Below are 18,894 nucleotides of genomic sequence, written 5' to 3' on the forward strand. Positions count from 1 at the left end.
AAATAAAATACACATATATGGAAGATACGAAGTGAACGTATAGATCCAGTAATAACAGTTTCAGTCTTGGAGAAACTGTAATAGCCCATTAACTAACCATTCATGAATGATAATTGTCTTTTATTTTGTCTTTCTAAAAGACTCTAGGTTCAGTAAGGAAAGTTTGATATAACATGTGTTAACCTTGAGGTAACCTCATTACTGTGAACGGTCATTGCCCCACAGTGGGATTGTCTGGTTGTGCTAGGGAGTTTGGGTAGTAGCTATATTTCAGGGAGAAAATGACTGTCAGGATGGGAACTCCCAGACAGATTATAAATTCCGTAAAGTTAGGGACCAACTTTTCATCTGTCCTTCTGTCTCTCACAAAATTCACACAGTGCCTTGGTATGTTCTTTATGTGTGTTTGAATCATTTAATTATAACAGCATCCCTGGCAGTTCCCAAACAGGAAGATATGATGTATCTAATGAGAGATACAAATTTACTTTTAACAGTTAATTTAATACTTTGAGGAAATTCAAATCTAATTCACCCATACCGGATAAACATACAAAAATATTTAGTGATAGTAGTATTTGTGTCTTACTGTGGTGTAAAAAAAAATAAGTTACAGTATATGATTTTGAAAGTTATGACTATGAAGTGCTTCTCTCTGAAGAAATTCAGGATGAGAATGATCTTGTTCTGTATTTACCATTACCTCCTTGAAGGAAGGGGTTTACAGCCACTGATTGTCAGTCTGATACACTCAAGCCAGGCTATCATCAGTCTGCTGATTGTGGAAATTGCATCATTAGAATATCTACTTACTTGATCGTGTGAAATTATTTTTGTCAGCAGTCTATAAAAATAAAAGATTCCTATTCATATAGGCTGGCTTGAGTATGACACCGAGGCCACAAAGGGAGGCAGTGTGGTATAATAGAGCATAGGTTTTAGGGTGAGAAATACCTGGTTTGAATTCTGGCCCTGTTTATTTGTGTAAGTATTTTAATCTCACTAAGCTAAATTCATTCTCTGGGGAATGATATATACTGTCTTCTCTGCATGATTGTTGTGAAAGATAAACATATATAAATCGCCCAGCAGAAACTATTTTGAGAAATTAAACGTTTACTGGTTAGAGCTGTGTGACCTTGGCCAACCTTAGTTCTCTTCACCTTGTACAGTTTGTCCATTGTTAAAATAGCATAAAATAAAACCTGTCTCTGAGAGCTATTGGGAGAATTAAATAATACATTTAAGATTTATAACACAGTACCTGGCATTACTCAAACATTCAGATGGCCTGAGTTAGCTTATCCAGGGTGTTAGTCCCCTCCCAGTTCCCATTCATCATCATCCCCTGGGTCCCCACCAGGCATCTTATGGACAGTCAGGTGGATTTGCTGTACATGAATGCCACCGTGGCAGCGGAAGGAGAGTACATGAGAACAGATCACAGAGTATTTGTATGTTACATGAAGGAAAGAGGACTGAGGGACTGAGTTGGGGTGTGTGCCTGTGATGCCATAAGACGACTCTTTTCTGTAGTCTGAGGAGTTTGCTGCTCTGCTCCAGCTGTCTTCCATCCCCACTCACATCAGAATGAAACCAATATCCCATGACCACAGGGCAGTAAGCAAACCAGAAGAAAGTGGGCAAGGGGCAAAGAGCGCACTGTGAAATAGCTGAGAAGAGTCAGTCCAGAGGGACACTGCAGTCAGAATGAGAAAGCTCAAAACCCTCTTCCTTCAAGGCTTCAGCCCATGACAGAAACAACAATACCAAAGACCCTTCCTCCAGAGCCATGGTGCTCTCACAGGGCAGTCCCCAGGGCTCTGTGGCCTCTTCTAAGGAAAGTTCTGCACAGTGTCCACAGGCCTCAGAAAGGAGGCTCTGATTCTCTGCAGTCTAGTAGTGTTGACTGGCTTCACCATTTTCACAGGGAAGATGGGTCTGCGGCCACAGGCCAGAGCAGATAAACTGCTTCCTATGCCTTCATTCTGCTCTGAGCTCACACTGGTTGTCTGATGGGCCAGCCAGGCTTTGCTAAGGGAATGATGAGATTTAGCTGATTGCTCTTATGTATTTATTAACTTTAAAACAGAGATACTTAGTAGAGCTAGAAGAGTGTGGTACAGCAGGTGAAACCATGAATTTTGGCATGAAAGAACCAGAGGTGTGCATCCTGGTGACTTGATATTTGTGACTTGACCAAGTGACTTAACCTCTCTAAGCCTCAGTTACCTTATCTCTAAAATGGGGATGGTAGTATCTATGTCAAAGATATATTTTACAGATTGAGATAAGGTACATAAAACTAAGTTCTGTGTTTAGTTATATAATTAGTAATCCAGTGATTTGTTAAAAAATAAAATAAAGACTTTTCAGATAACTATGCATGTATTTGTGATGTCTTAAGTCCTTAAAAGGTTAGGCTACTGTAAATCTCAGCAAGAACATTTGAACTCGTCACTAGAGCCAATCAGAAATGTAAATTCTGGGTCATGATCACTCATGTAACAGTTTCATTGACAGGAAATCAGAATTAAATGCCCATTGATGGTTGAGCCAGCCATAAATTTTAAAGACTACAAAAGAATATCTTTTAGTCAAGTAAAAACAAATATTGTTGGCTAATGGTGCTACTTCTCTATGTTCTGTGGTTCCTCTGTTTTGCAGATCTCAAAACTATCTAGTTAAGATTTGATAAAACCTACTCGTTACTACTTACCCCATTAAACATCTGGAGTTGAGTATGATCTAGAGTGAGCTCTATCATTGTTTTATCTGTATCTCATTGTAAACTACAATATCTCTTGAAAGTGAGGTATAATAATAGATGATCAGATATTTATTAAATATTTCTAATGTCGAATACTTTTTTTAGAGGAATTGATTTAAAAGATGTTTGATCTTTGCTTCAAATTTTTTTTAAATTCTGTGGTCAGACATGTAAGACAAAGTATAAGATATATCATTGTGTTATATTATTTACAAGTAAATTTTTTTTATCCTTTGATAATTTATTCATGTAATTATAGTTGAGCCCTTTGTTCAGTTGGTTCTGTTTCTAATTCTACATTTTATGGACTAGGCTTCCCCTGAGAGATCTACAAGAACTCAGCAGAAAGAATTTCAGACTTACATTTTGGATAGTGTGATGGACCATTTGCTTGCAGCTGATGTGTTATTGGGTAATTGTTTTGTTTTCAGTTTAAAGCTATCTTCAATCACTCTTTCCTTCCTTCCTCTGCATTTCCCCTCTCATTGGTATTTTTCTATAATGAGGAAAAGGCTCATCCAGCTCTTCCCTTAGAATCTGGGATAAAGATCAACAACAGAAAGTACTTAAGGTGCTTGCCCTCATCTGTAATAATCTTGGGTGGCAGGAAGAGGACAAGGAAAAGGAAAAAATGTTTTACAAACATGTTATATGAACTGTTACGTTTTTGTGAATGTCTAATACTTTACACACTAACTTTTTCGTTGTAATAAAAATGTGTAAATGAACTCCACGAATCATCACCCAGACAATATGCCTGTATGCACTATGCCTTTCAGAAATCCATTACCAGTACCCCCAGAAACCCCTTCTGTGCTGACCCATTTATAACTCACTAAGTCATTGTCCTACCTTCTGTTTTTATTTTTATTTTATTAAAGATTTTATTCATTGATTTTACAGGGGGTGGAGAGCCAGAAGTATGAACTCATAGTTGCTTCAGTTTGGTTGCTTGATTGTTGCTTGTCATGTGTACTTGATGAGGCAAGCCCATTTTGCCTGCTTCTGAACTTGATATAAATGGGATCATACAATATGTATTCTCTTTAGTCTAGCTTCTTACACTCAACATTGTATCTGTGAGATTTATTCATGTTGCATGTAGCCGTAGTTCATCAGTATGTAGTACTCCATCATACGAATATCTAAATTTATCCATTTTACTATTGATGGACATTTGGTAGTGTCCAGTTTGAGACAATTTAAACAAAAGCTGCTATAAAATTCTTGTTCATAGATGTAATAACTAGTATACTGGATGGAGCAAAACTAGGTTTACGGTTGTAAGAATTTGTTTTTGTATTATTACTAATTATTGTATTATTTTCTATATGAACAACTGTAAATTTACTTTTGCCTCATCATGTATGTGCAATATTTATACGTATCTGTTGAGTATATATACCTATGAGTAGAATTGTTGAGTCATAGGTATGTATGTTTTTCTTTAGGATGACTTTCAGAACATAAATTTAAAACACATTAAAATGTTTTTCTTGTATGTCTTTATCTATAGTAGTTACAATAAAAATACAGTATTTGTACATTCACAGTGGAGCTAACATTAATTTATAAAACAATGATCAAATTTAAAAGAGAATAAAAAATAATGATTTAGTGTATTTGCTGTTTGAGTTCCTGGTAGTAATATTAATCATAGAACCTCCATGTTATTATATTATAATCTTTTAATTTTCCAGGAGATCTTTAATATAGACTTAACATGCAATTCTCAAAGCATGGTATATAGTCTAAGTTTGGTATTTGTTTTTATTACGAGCAATACTAGTTATTACATCAAGACAAAATGAAGAGTTTTGCATAATGTAGTAATTAGACTTAGATGGGAATAATCACAATCAGCAAAGGCTCTAGAATTTCTAGAAAGGACAGGCAAAAGGGGGCATTCTGGTGAGGAGAGAGAGCTGGGAGAATTCATCTTAAAGCAGCATGTGCACAGCCAGCACGCTGCACCACTGGGGTAGCTTTTACAAGAGGATCGTGCTTATGGCAATCATGGGGGGGGGAGTGAATGGCACTCCTTGGCAGTACTACACTATTGTGCCTTATTTTCACAATTCTTCTGAACCTCTCTTCCACCTATATTCTTTCATCGCTATTAAAGATTTATTCCAGTGTCGAGTTTTTTGAGCAGTTTGTTTTACCCCTTATTAGTTTACAAGATCAGTTTAGCCAATAAACTGACAACTTTACTCTAAAATAGATGATCTGTCAATGATAGTTTGAAGTTAAAGAACTGTTTGCTTATCACAGACTGTCTTAAGGCAGTAAAAGACTTAACAGTCTCTTTAACACATTTATCCTGCAGAATTTACTTCTTCCAACATGTATCAGGATTTCTAGCCATGAACATCATTTTCTTAAAATAGTATTTAAAAGCCATTGGTCTTATTTCTCATTGTAGTTGATGTATTCATTTTGCCATAGCCTGATTTGTTTGAGGGGCTGGTCTTATGCTGGTAGATAACTATTTTCTTAGACATCTTTTTCCTGCTGGACTTTAGGGGAAGATGCATCTCTACCTATTACCAGTGGAGGAAGCTACCAGGTATTGGTGAACAATGTGTTTTATTTCACACAACGTGTGGTGGACAAGCTTTGGCAAGGCATGTTCAACAAAGAATCTAAACTTCTGATAGATTTTATAATTCAACTAATAGCACAGGTAATTCATTGTCACTATTACTTGTAGACTACAGGTTTTTTGATTGAAAAACTTTGCCTAAGGTATCAGAATTATTGGAAATAAGTGTAACTAATAAATAATGAAAGTCAGCTTTAACATAAAACTCAGCTTATTAAAAGTGAATAAAAAATGTAGACTATAATCCTTTCCCCCCCTTACCTACACCCTGGTGCTGGTATGCCCCTTGTAAAGTTGTCTGGTTCTCCCAAGCTGTAAGCTCTCACTGTCCCCCCAAAGGTATTGCTGTTTACTGCCCAGATAGCTAATAGTTTCCTTTTACTTTAGTAATTGAAGTTAATACGACTTGATGATTTTTTTTTTTAACACTATGATATATCAGTGTGTAAAGACTAACAGAGCGTGGAGAGTTGATATCAAAGGAATATTCTCTTCTTGTAACTGAATCTTTACAAAGATTGTAGTTCTTGTTCCTTTGAAGAAGTTATCTTAGTGTGTGTTAGTGGTACCTCTGGCTGAGGAATATTGGCCTGGTTTGGCATGAGTGATTAATATCATTCAACACATAATATAGGAAGTGGGAAATATATTATCGTGTTTCATTAGCATATAATGCATAGACTCTTTCACGTCACCTGAGAATTCTTTAAGAGCTAACTTCCTATTTAGCGCAAAGAGAAAAGTTTTTAACTGAAGGGATGAAACAATGTCAAAAGATATTTACTAAAAATTTAGGTAATTATTTTTTCAGTAATTTTGAGTAGAGATCATTCACCCTCGCAAAACTTGTCTTGTAGGAGACTGTCCAGATGGCACGTCCTCGTGTCTCGGGGACGCTGCTCTGCCCCACAGGGGTGTTTTCAGCTCTCCTCACTCGGGGATATATATTTACATTAAGTTATATTGATGTGTCTCTTGGATTCTGAACCCTATAATAGCAAGAGCTTTCTATTTTTTTTATCTTAGCACCCAGTATGTAGCATGCCATCTGATACATAATAAACTTAATAAATGTTCACATGTGAATGGTAAGCAGTCCTTTTATTTTTGTCTATTTTACTGAATTAAGTATCTTTCATATCTTTAGTCAAAGAGAAGATCGCAAGGGTTGTCACTGGACACGGTCTATCACTGCCTCAATAGGACCATCTTGTACCAGTTCTCACGGGCACACAAAACTGTTCCACAGCAAGTCGCTCTCCTTGATTCACTCAGGGTCCTGACTGTGAACAGGAACTTGATCCTGGGACCGGGGAACCATGACCAAGAATTCATTAGCTGCCTGGCTCACTGCCTTATTAATCTCCATGTTGGAAGGTAACTCCTTTAGGTTCAGGTTGCCAGCTTGAATTTGTCATTAATGTTATTTCACCAGAACTTTTTGATTTCTTTTATTGTAACATTTTCTTTTAATTTCAGTTTTTATTCATGCAAAAGCTAAAAGACAAGTGTTGCATTTTTGCAATGAAATTAGTATTTTTTTTAAATTTTATTTTACATTGACTTTATTGTGGTGACACTGGTTAATAACATTACATGGGTTTCAGGTGTACCATTTCACAGCCCATCATGTGTACACTGCACTGTGAGCTCCCCACCCCAGTCAGGTTGTCTTCCACCACCATTTATCCCCTTTCATCTCCTAACCCCTTTCCCTTCGGTAATCACTACAGTTTTCTATGAGCACTTTTTTCTTAATCCCTTTGCCATTTTCACCCAGCCCCAACCCCCTTCCTTCTTTAATTTTTCTGTATCTTTAAATTTTTTGCTTTTAAAATAAATAATATACACTATTGAAGTTAAGAGGAATAAAAAATATGCAATGAATAAATGCAATGGTGTATGCTAAATGGGTGAATTAGTGTTTTTCCATTGATTACTTTGACAGATACTTCTTTAGTGCTGCTGGGGTCCAGCATTGAATTAGAGACTGGGACGTGAGCAGGAGAGACCCAGTGGCAGAGTCATGGGGCAGGCATATAGGAGGGAGGACATACAACTAAGCAAGACCAGTCAGGTGTGCTGACTGCTTTGTGAGCATGTAACAGGTGCCCCTAACCTGAAAGAAACACCTGCTGAGTTGCATTTTAAAGCTGGTTGAGGAGGCTGTTAACCTTCCAAAGAAGTCAGGGAAGAGTGATATAGGAAGAAAGAACCATCTGTGTGATTGCCCAGAGGGAGGAAAGCGTAATTGACGTTAGTTTCACTGCTACTGGAGCAAGGAGCAGTGAGACAGAGACTAGAGGGGGCAGGGCACACAGACATATGAGGGGAATGATCTTAAATGAGCTATTTGTTATTTTTAGATAAAAATATTAATGAAAAAGCATCTTATATATTAAGATGTTCATCTTGATGCTATAGTTGAGTTTACATCTAGTCAAGTGGATTTGTGAGATCACCCCTTAAAAATGCCATTTTCGTTATAAACTAGACGTTCTGTTTTGTGCATCTGCTGAATGTGTATCTGTCAGTTGTGGAACTTTGTAATAGAGCCAGCATTTACTTGTGTCTGCAGAAAATATTTATTAGAAGATATTTTTTTTAGCTATAATCATTTCCTTCATATAGTTTAAACTGAATTTAATTTTTCAGTAACGTGGATGGATTTGGACTGGAAGCAGAAGCCCGCATGACTACATGGCATATTATGATTCCCTCTGACATTGAACCAGATGGTGGTTATAGCCAAGATATTAGTGAAGGTGTGTACCTCAATTGTTTTCCCTTTCCTTCTCACTAATTGACAACATTGACAGCCAGTTTCGCTGTAGAGTGAGTACTTATACATACACTGTTATGCCCACCAGCATGGTGGCCATGCATGTCCTTATGCCAAGATGGGGAAACCACTAAGCAGTATTGCTAGACCTCTACGTTTTATAGTAACATTTGGAGACTTAATGATATTTATATTTGCACAATTAATAGTGCAAATACTAACTTGGCACTTACTTAAGAGAGAGCTGCCTATTGTTAGAGTTAAGCATATCACGTTAGAGGTTAATATTGGCTAAGACAGGTGTCTGTACTACCACTATCCTTTTTTTATTCTGTTTTTATTTGAGTTTTTCCACTGATTTTGTAAGTAATATTCATGAAAGTCTTTGGATGGATTGATTCTTTATTTCCACATTGTTTTTGTTTTTCATTTCTTTGCTTTTTAAGTAGAGGTGGTTAGACAGGGACAGATAGACAGAAAGGGAGAGATGAGAAGCAGCAACTTGTTGTGGCACCTTAGTTGTTCATTGATTGCCTTAGCATATGTACTTGACCCAGGAGCCGGGGCGTGGGAGGGGGGTTTTAGCTGAACCAGTGACTCCTTGCTCAAGCCAACACCTTTGGGCTTTAAGTCAGCACCCTTTGGGGTCAAGCCAGCGACCCCACACTCAAGCTGGTGAGCCTGCACTCAGGCCGGATGAGACTATGGTCAAGCCAGCGCCCTCAGGGTTTTGAACCTGGGTCCCAGGTCAACACTCTGTCCACTGTGCCGCTGCCTGCTCAGGCATTCCACATTGTTTAGTAAAAAAGATTAGATGACTGCAGTAGTATTTGTCTCCCCAACAATATGGTGTGGTAGTTTTGCATATTATTTTATCCTTCGGAAGTTCATCACTGATTCTTTCAATCATTTAAGCATTAACTTATTCTCTCTTTTTTCACCAAAAGTTCTTAAACCCCAGACACTGAGGGCTTGGTGATTGTTTCACCCCCTCCACTATTCTGAACCTCAAGGAACCAACAGTTAAGAACATTGGTTTTCAAAGCAGGGATCTCAGACTAGCAACATCAGCATCATTTGGGAACTTGCTAGAAAACCAGATTCTGTCCACACTCAGATCTGCTGAGTCAGAAACTCTGACCAGCAGTGGCAGACCTCTAGATGATTCTGATACTTGCTCAAGATAAATTGGTCCAGAGCAGGAGTCACAGAAATGAGCGAGGAATCCAAGACAAGAGGGAATTTAATAGAAAAAAATTTGAATATATATATTTATTTTTTTCTGTTTGCAAAATATTTGAGAACAACTTAATTTTGAGTTTACCTTAAATATTGATATCTAAAAATTTTAAATTAAGGTGATGTTCTTTTTTTATATAGAAGAAGGTAGCTATTTCATGAATATAGAAAAGTATGATTTCCAGTTTTGTAAATAAAAATTTACAAAAGTGTTTTGCATGAACATAGGTTTTTTAACTTTTCCAAGTAGCCAAGTACATATTTTGGTTACCAGAATCATCCTTTGTACTGATGTGGATAAGCTATGAAGCTTTTTTTAATAATTATTTTTTGGACTATAGTTGAAATTCTTGGATGTAATTTGTGAAGAAAAATACTAACTTTATATTGTAGTTTTGATCAGTTGCTTTTTTTTTTCATAGGGCGTCAGCTTCTCATAAAAGCTGTCAATAGAGTTTGGACTGAATTGATACATAGTAAGAAACAAGCCTTGGAGGAACTTTTCAAAGTCACTCTACCTGTGAATGATAGGGGCCACGTGGACATCACTGTAGCAAGGCCGCTCATTGAAGAAGCTGGTTTGAAGTGCTGGCAGAACCATTTGGGTAAGAAAGTTTCCAGAGATTGTGTAACCAAGAAATTTACACATGGCTATTATATATAAGTGCACTTTAGATATGTAATTAAAACTTTCCTGAAAGGATATTATGACAGCAGTAGAAATAAAAATCAGTAGAGAATAACCCATTCTAGGATGATTATGCCAAGGTTTGGCTTTTCTTCCTAGATTAAAAAAAAAAATCTAAGATGTTTTGTACATCAGGTATCAGTGATTTTGGAAAATAATATATAGCTCACAGCTTTAGTATGGTCGACCATCTTGGCTGTTCATATCCATAATTCCCTAATTCTGAAGTTCAAAAAGTTCTGAAAACCCAAGTTTGTTTTTTCATGAAACCGGTCCCAAAATTCACTTGGTAGCAAAACCTAACCTATATTTTATTCCACTTGCTATGACTATTTATACATTTTGCACATAAATAATATGTTAAATTATGGTTTATCACCATAGATTCTATGGTAGTGTTATATAATACTTAGGATCTGTATCATACCACCTTTTTAAAATTCAAGACATTCTAAATTCCAAAGTATAACCAGCACCAAAGATTTTAGGTAGGGGCCTGACCAGGCGGTGGCGCAGTGGATAGAGCATCGGACTAGGATGCGGAAGGACCCAGGTTCGAGACCCCGAGGTCGCCAGCTTGAGCACGGGCTCATCTGGCTTGGGCAAAAAGCTCACCAGCTTGGACCCAAGGTCGCTAGCTCCAGCAAGGAGTTACTCTGTCTGCTGAGGGCCCCCGGTCAAGGCACATATGAGAAAGCAACAACTAAGGTGTCACAACGAAAGGCTGATGATTGATGCTTCTCATCTCTCTCCATTCCTGTCTGTCTATCCCTCTCTCTGACTCTGTCTCTGTCTCTGTAAAAAAAAAAAAAAAAAAAAAGATTTTAGGTAGGGGTTGTAAATTGTTATTAACACAGAAACTGATTTCATTAAATTTGCATATTACAGCAGAGTTGTGAAGCTTCTACCAAATGTAAATTCAGCTGGTATACTAATTTTCAAGCAGCTACCCTTATCCAAGATCACCAATAAGTAAATGTTTAATACCTAAAAGCATATCTGTGTCTGTAGTGTAAGCTGCTTTTGGTAACTACAGAATTGTGGTTTGTCACTATGATGCAGATATTAAAAGTAAGACAAATAAATACATGGTGAAATTGTAAAATGATCTTATTTGCATTTTGTAGCCCATGAAAAGAAATGCATAAGTCGAGGAGAAGCTTTAATCCCCACCTCGCAGTCCAAGTTGTCCCGCGTCAGCAGTGGCTTTGGTCTTTCCAAGTTAACAGGGTCCAGAAGGAATCGAAAGGAAAGTGGTCTCAGTAAACACAGTCTTTCCACCCAGGTATGTGGTTTACTTTCATTCATGACATTATCAGAAATGTACATTTTGAGGTTTAGTTGCAGAGTTTTATATAACACACTTAACATGGACATGCATTATGGAACTTCTTGTATTTTTGCTTTAGAAGAAAGAAATAACTCTGATTATGGAAACTCCCATTTTATGATAAAATCACATTATGAGTGTTGTGTATTTATATCCATTTCATAACTAGAAATAAGATGAGATTCAGATATTGATATATGATCAGACTGGATAATTTTTATAAACTTACATTTATTTTTTTATTGATAATTACATAAATTATAAAGCAATAGCAGAAAATGGCTATTTTTTTAAAAATAATCATATTGTTTTTACCTGTGACTGATTTTTTTTAAACTCATCTGCTTCTAGTATTAATTTCTTCCTCATCACATTTCCTTTACCATCCCAGAATCTCAGTGGAAAGGGCCTGAGAGAAACAGCGTGTATCTGTCATTCCCTGTGTCAGTTAGGTTTGCAGGAAGCACACTCTGATCTGGAGTTCAATGTGCAGGATGTTTATCAGGCGTGCCCTTGTGGTCAGCAGCTGTGGAGATTGGAAGCAGGATTGGTTACAGGGAAATGACAGCCTACAGTGAAGGTTCAGCAACAGCCTCAGCCAACCTAAGTAGAGCTTTAGGGGCCATAATAGCCTGTCAGAGTTGACCTATGCTGAGCTGAAATGGCTGAGCCTGCTTACTCCAAAGCAACAGTCCTTGGATGTGGGGTGCCCCAGCAGCTCTCTGCAGCTGGGGTGATCCTCGAAGGTGCTATGGCATTCCTGCAGGCTAGGCTGTTAGCCCTTCTCTGAAGGGTCATTGGTGTGGGGGGTGGGGGCAGGGGAGGAATTTTTGTGTTCAGCACACAATTCTCCATTAATGTGTAATTTTTCAGTGTTTTTTTATGTTTATTTGTAGTGGTGCCTTTAATAGAATTTCAACTAATTGTTCAGTATTAATTTCAGGGCTAGTTAACTCATTTTTTTCCAGGAAATATATGAAATATTAAACTTCTTTTCCCATCTATTATTAGGAGATTTCTCAGTGGATGTTTACACATATCGCTGTTGTGCGTGACTTAGTAGACACACAATATAAGGAATATCAGGAGGTAAGAATTCATACTCACAAGAATGGTTTGATTTGCATTTCTTGAGTGGGAAAGGACTCTATTTCTCCTGAAACTTCTTGCCCATTTTAAGGAGAAGTTACTGAACTACATTCATTTTTATATAATTTTGATTATTCCTGACAGTAGCTACTTTGGCTATTGGTTTTAAGATAGAGATTTTGAATTTCCTATAGGCAAACTGCATTTTTTCAAAATGAGTCAATTTGAAGTCAACACCTGAATGCTACTGACATTCAATAGTGACATACAACAGTCTTTGTTCCTAATAAAAGTTAAACTATAAAATGGATCTTTTTCTTTCAGACTTATCAAGGAGATTGTGAATATATAAAGTTTCTAAGAGGTCCCTTAAAATTCTAAAAACAAAAACTAAAAGTAAAGCTTTTTTAATTACAGATAGTTGGCAGTTATGTCAATAAAAAATAAATTTAATAAAAGCTTCTTGGTGAATTAATTATTACTTTACAACTTATTTAAATATTTTACTTCCAAAACAACTGTTTGGGATCTATTAAAGATTTCTGAATGATAAACTGCTCATTTTTTATGGTCATAACACTAGATTACTTAGGGAATTCTACCCCCCCCCCAGAATATATAAATACTACTATGATATTGTTTAACTTTATGATTAATTTGTTCTGTAAGCCTTATTGTTGGTTGTATAAAGAGATCTTTATTCTTAGACTTAGGTTATATATGTATGTTTAATGAATCACTAAATAAGTTTGTTATAACTGTCTACTGTTAAAACTTTTTATGTGAATGGGAAGTTCCCTATCAGATCTGCATGTTTATATTCTTTACCTAAAATCTTTGGAAATGTTACAAAAGTTACCAGTAATCGAGTGTGTTGGCAATATTATTTTTACCTTATTTCCTAGATTTTCTCCCATTTGTTCTGGTAGCACTCTTACAATTTTAGGGTATAAGAGAGTTCTTCCTTAAATTGTCATGTTTATTAATTCACACAGGACTATTTCAATGTATTTTCATAAGGAATATTACCTTCTGTCCTATGCACTTGCCACACAGTTCCTTCAACTCTTTGTTCAGCGGTATTCTCACCCTGCTCTATATGCACCTGTCATTTATCTGGGGCTACAATAATCACCGTGTACCACCACAAAACCCCACCTTCTCACAAAATGGGTTGCTTACTTTAGCCATAAGCAGGTATGATTTTATAATACAGTGTGTCCGTAAAGTCATGTTGCACTTTTGACCGGTCACAGGAAAGCAACAAAAGACGATAGAAATGTGAAATCTGCACCAAATAAAAGGAAAACCCTCCCAGTTTCTGTAGGATGATGTGGCAGCATGTCCGCATGCACAGATGATGACGTAACACCGTGTATACAGCGGAGCAGCCCACGGCCATGCCAGTCGAGATGTGGACGGTACAGAGGAAAGTTCAGCGTGTTCTGTGGCTCGCTAAATTCGAATCCGTGAGCAAAGTGCAACGTGAATATTGGCGCGTTTATAACGAAGCGCCACTATGCACATAGGAATAACATTACTCGGTGGGATAAGCAGTTGAAGGAAACCGGCAGTCTGGTGGAGAAGCCCCGTTCTGGTAGGCCATCAGTCAGTGATGAGTCTGTAGAGGCTATACAGGATAGCTACCTAAGGAGCCCTAAAAAATCTGTGCATGAGCCCACATCAAACTGCACTGAATAGGTATGAAACTGGGAGAGTTTTCCTTTTATTTGGTGCAGATTTCACATTCCTATCGTCTTTTGTTGCTTTCCTGTGACCGGTCAAAAGTGCACCATGACTTTACGGACACACTGTATTTACTGAGATGATAAGGTTTGGTTTTATTTCCAGATACCTGTATTAACTTGGTTTTAAGGTATTTGTAGGCTTTAGCTGTAACTCTGCTTTTGCTCAAAAACTAACCGGGACTCCTCCGCAGCGCCAACAGAATGCCCTGAAGTACGTGACAGAAGAGTGGTGCCAGATCGAGTACGAGCTGCTGCGGGAGCGCGGGCTGTGGGGCCCCCCCATCGGCTCCCATCTCGACAAGTGGATGCTGGAGATGACAGAGGGGCCCTGCAGGATGAGGAAGAAAATGGTGCGAAATGACATGTTTTATACCCATTACCCTTATGTGCCAGAAACAGAGCAAGAGACGAACGTGGCGGTGAGTATGCAGAATTAAATGTTTGTAATGGCTCTTTGAAGTTTTTTTCTTTTTTGTAAGCATTTTTCCTTATTAGGTCAGTTATCTAAAATATCTGATTTTGAAAATTCAATATTCAGTATTAAATTGATGTCAGGGCGGTGGCAGTGGAATGAAAGGATGCCGCAGTGAAGCAGGGGGACGTCTGGTGAAGTGGTTTGGGTCTCAGCCTCGGGGCCAGATGGCCCGCGCCCAAAGCCTGCCCCACTGTGCTGCGGCGGGCTGACTTAGCGCAGCTCATCAGACCTCTTTCTTTACGTTTCTCTTTGCTGATGTCTGGAACGGAGACAATGAGAGCTTCACCTCAAAAGCTGTTAGGAGGATGAAGTTAGTTAAAATTAGGAGAGTGCTTAGCATATTGCCTGGCACAAAATAAGCACTGTGTGAGTTAGTGTGAAGTAAATAAAATGAACGTTGGCACTAAGCAACATTCTCTGAAGAAATGTAAAGAGCTGCTAACAAACAGGCTGAACATGTAGACCTTTCCGTTTATGTCAGGATCTTCATCACAGACCCCATGGGTTTAGAACAAACGTTTGCCCTTAAGTTCCTTTCTATACAGACAAGTAACCCTTCCTCAAACCTTCATTCAGGATTTCTCACAAGACTGTAAAAAAAATTTTCTAAGCTGATAATAATCTGGGAATCATGTTTACATATGGGAAAATAGAGTCTTTGCCAGTAAAGTCAGTGCAAGTTTAAGAAGAGAAAACACAGGAGGATAATATCTACTGAATTTAATTCTGAAATTCCTCATAGCATTTCTAAATCATAATTGAGCTCTTCATTGTCCAAAAATAATCCTTTGCCTACAAAATGAATAGTGGTTTCCTCTAGAAATTGACTTCTGGCATGGGATCACAGCTTTGGGAATTGAAGAGGGATGTCACAAATAATTTCATCCAGTCTCCTAGTACTACCTTGCCAAGTATAATCAATTATAAATATGTTGTTTATGAGGTATTTGGGGGTTTTGTTTGTTTGTTTTTTGGTTTTGGTTTTTTTTGTACTTTGTCTCTGAAATGCAATGTGTGTTTCTACTTAATAGCACATCTCAGTTCAGACCGGCCATGTTTACGGGCTGTGTGGCCACTGTAGTGGACAGGGAAGCTAGAGAATCCCTGAGTTTTAGATTAGCATTCAGTGATTCTGAAAGAAATTTGTATCTTTTGTTGATAAGCATAGGATTTTCATGTCTACATTTAATGTCATTTAAATTTTCAAAAAAATGATTCTGACTTTTTAAAAAGATAATCAGGGAAAGCATATTTTAAGATTCTCTCCCTCCCCAAGAGTCTGTCCACCCCATGCTTAATTAATCCCTGGACAGAGGGGTTACTAGGGCATATAGTTCATCTTTTTTCACTCTAGCTTTTGGCTGCCTCTAAAATGAAGAGTGTTCTGAATAAATCTGGTGTAATTCCTATACCCAGTTAGAAACTCACATCACTACCTAGAATCATCCATTGAAGAACACGCTGGGTTTGTTCTTGGGTATTCGGTTAATAGGGTTTAGAATCTAAAGGTCAAAAAGTCCAACTGCTTGCCCAGTATAGTAGTTTTAGTATATTTTATTAAAAACTTTATTTCAAAACTCAGATTTATGCAGGCGACTTGGAACGTGGATTTTTAAATGAGTAGTTCAGGTCATGTAATGCGAGGCAACTTGCATTGTTCCAATTCTTCTTTTTATTTTTTCTGCCAAAGCTCTGGCTTCATTTACTTGTACTCATTGATTCTCTGTCTTCATGCTACTTAGAATGTAGGTTGCAGACCTGCTAATAATATAAAGTTACTAAAGGTTTGTCACAATAGCTCCCTAAAGTGTCCTGTTCTCAGAGTATTCAGTTCTCTTGTCAGGCCGTATTTGGGCACAGCTGTCACTTAAATGTTGTCATTTCTAGTACCAGGGCATTATGTAAAAAAATTAATACACACAGAGTTTTGTAGTCCTTTACCAGCACCCACTTTTGTCAGAGCAAACCAGTAATACAATTTCTAAACCTTAATGTTTTTAGGAATTTAAGCCTGAGTTGATAAAGTATTTCTTATTAAATCAATGCTCATTTAGATTGAATCCATTCAAAAATACTAAAGTACAAGGTGAGACAAAAGTAGGTTTATAGTTGTGAATACATGAGTTTATTCTTGGATTATTTATTAGTTATTGCATTATTTTTCATACAAACAACTGAAATTTGTTTTTGCTCAGCCATGTATAAGAAAACTATACTCTCCTAAATATGTGAGCAACTCACTATTTTTATTTCACTAAGGCATATACATTTTGAGTTACATAACCATAATTGTTTTATCTAGTCCTTTCCTACTTTTTTTTGGTATTTTTCTGAAGTTAAAAGTGGAGTAGCAGTCAGACTCCCCACATGCGACCGACCAGGATCCACCTGACATGCCCACCAGGGGATGATGCTATGCCCATCTGGGGCATTGCTCCGTTGCTGCCAGAGCTATTCTAGCACCTGAGGCAGAGGCCATGGAGCCATCCTCACCACCCAGGCCAACTTTGCTCCAATAGAGCCTTGACTGCAGGAGGGGAAGAGAGAGACAGAGAGGAAGGAAAGGGGGGGGGGACAGGTGGAGAAGCAGATGGCGCTTCTCCTATGTGCCCTGACTGGGAATTGAACCCAGGACTTCCACACACTAGGCTGAGCCAACAGGCCAGGGCCTAGTCCTTTCCTTCTTTATAAAGTGTCATTTATTTTACAGAAGTATATTTAATTTTCTATAACAGATAAAAACAAAATAACCTATTTGGAGTTTATACTTATAACCATATCATCAGTAGCATTTTATCTAAGCAAAGAAGTACACCAGCCTGTGAAATCTAAATAGACACTCTCAAAAATAGGTATATACCATATGGATCTTAATTTTTAAACAGATGGGTTTTATATTGGGAAATACAAGGCAGTTAAGAAGTAACAGAGAGCCTGACCAGGCGGTGGCGCAGTGGATAGAGCGTTGGACTGGGATGTGGAAGACCCAGGTTCGAGACCCTGAGGTCGCCAACTTGAGTGCGAGCCCATCTGGTTTGATCAAGGCATCACTTGGTCTGCTGTAGCCTCCCCGGTCAAGGCACATATGAGAAATCAATGAACAACTAAGAAACCACAACGAAGAATTGATGTTTCTCATCTCTCTCCCTTCCTGTCTGTCTGTCCCTATCTGTCCCTCTCTCTAAGTCTCTCTTGTCTCTCCCATGGGAAAAAAAAAAGAAGAAAAGAAAAAAAAAAAGAAGTGACAGAGAGCCTGACCAGGCAGTAGCACAGTGAATAGAATGTCGGACTGGGACGCAGAGAACCCAGGTTCAAAACCCTGAGGTCGCTGGCTTGAGCATGGGCTCATCTGGTTTGAGCAAGGCTCACCAGCTTGAGGCCAAGGTTGCTGGCTTGAGCAAGGGGTCATTCTGTCTGCTGTAGTCCCCCAGGTTAAGACACATAAGAGAGAACAGTCAATGAACAATGAAGAGTTGATGCTTCTTATCTCTCTCCCTTTCTGTCTGTCCCTTCCTCTGTCTCTGTTATAAATACCCTGGCTCGGTGGTTCAGTGGATAATGCATTGACTCGACACACCAGAGGTCGCAGGTTCCATCCCCAGTCTGGGTACATAAAAGAAGCACTCAATGTGTACACAACTAAATGGAACAACTAAGTGAAACACCAAGTGATGCTTTTTTCTATCCCTTACTCTCCCTTCCTCTCTCCTCCCTCCCCTCCTTCATTCTCTCAAATCAATGGAAAAAATATTTTTTAAGTTGATGATACATTTCAAAGTAGGAAAAAGCATATGGATAGAGGAGATGATTACAGAATGCAGAATTCATGCACCAAGTCTAGGTTAATCTGCTATGATGAAATTTTCAGAAGGGATAGTTTTGGGTTTTACTAGTTTAAAATCTTTTGTAAATTTATAATGCCATTAAATATCCACCTTTGTTTTTATGAAATATGCAATCTAGCAATGTTGACAGCAAAGAAATTCCAAAACCTAGAAGCAACTGCTATCCCACTGACTTCTATTGTGAAATCAAGAAAGAAGAGTGAAACTTAGCACTCTGCAGTTTACAAATGCAGTTTTATTTACGGCTCTAATAGGTTTTGAAGTATGGTCAATATTATCATCCCAATTTTACAGATGAGGAACAGAAACCTAGAGAAGCTAAG

General features: G+C 37.9%; 1 protein-coding gene across 7 annotated transcripts in view; it reads left to right on the plus strand.

Annotated features, from left to right (window-relative positions):
* Positions 1-18,894, plus strand: part of WDFY3 (WD repeat and FYVE domain containing 3) — a 281,383-nt gene that overhangs the window by 209,462 nt on the left and 53,027 nt on the right. For all 7 annotated transcript variants that reach the window (XM_066281026.1, XM_066281031.1, XM_066281029.1 and 4 more), the window contains 8 exons: positions 3,083-3,182; positions 5,296-5,456; positions 6,523-6,752; positions 8,031-8,140; positions 9,819-10,001; positions 11,212-11,369; positions 12,426-12,503; positions 14,443-14,670. In XM_066281026.1, coding sequence (XP_066137123.1) covers positions 3,083-3,182; positions 5,296-5,456; positions 6,523-6,752; positions 8,031-8,140; positions 9,819-10,001; positions 11,212-11,369; positions 12,426-12,503; positions 14,443-14,670 — 1,248 coding nt within the window. The remainder of the gene's footprint in view (positions 1-3,082; positions 3,183-5,295; positions 5,457-6,522; positions 6,753-8,030; positions 8,141-9,818; positions 10,002-11,211; positions 11,370-12,425; positions 12,504-14,442; positions 14,671-18,894) is intronic.

Source organism: Saccopteryx bilineata, chromosome 5, assembly GCF_036850765.1.
Source record: "Saccopteryx bilineata isolate mSacBil1 chromosome 5, mSacBil1_pri_phased_curated, whole genome shotgun sequence".
Taxonomy (NCBI): Eukaryota; Metazoa; Chordata; class Mammalia; order Chiroptera; family Emballonuridae; genus Saccopteryx; species Saccopteryx bilineata.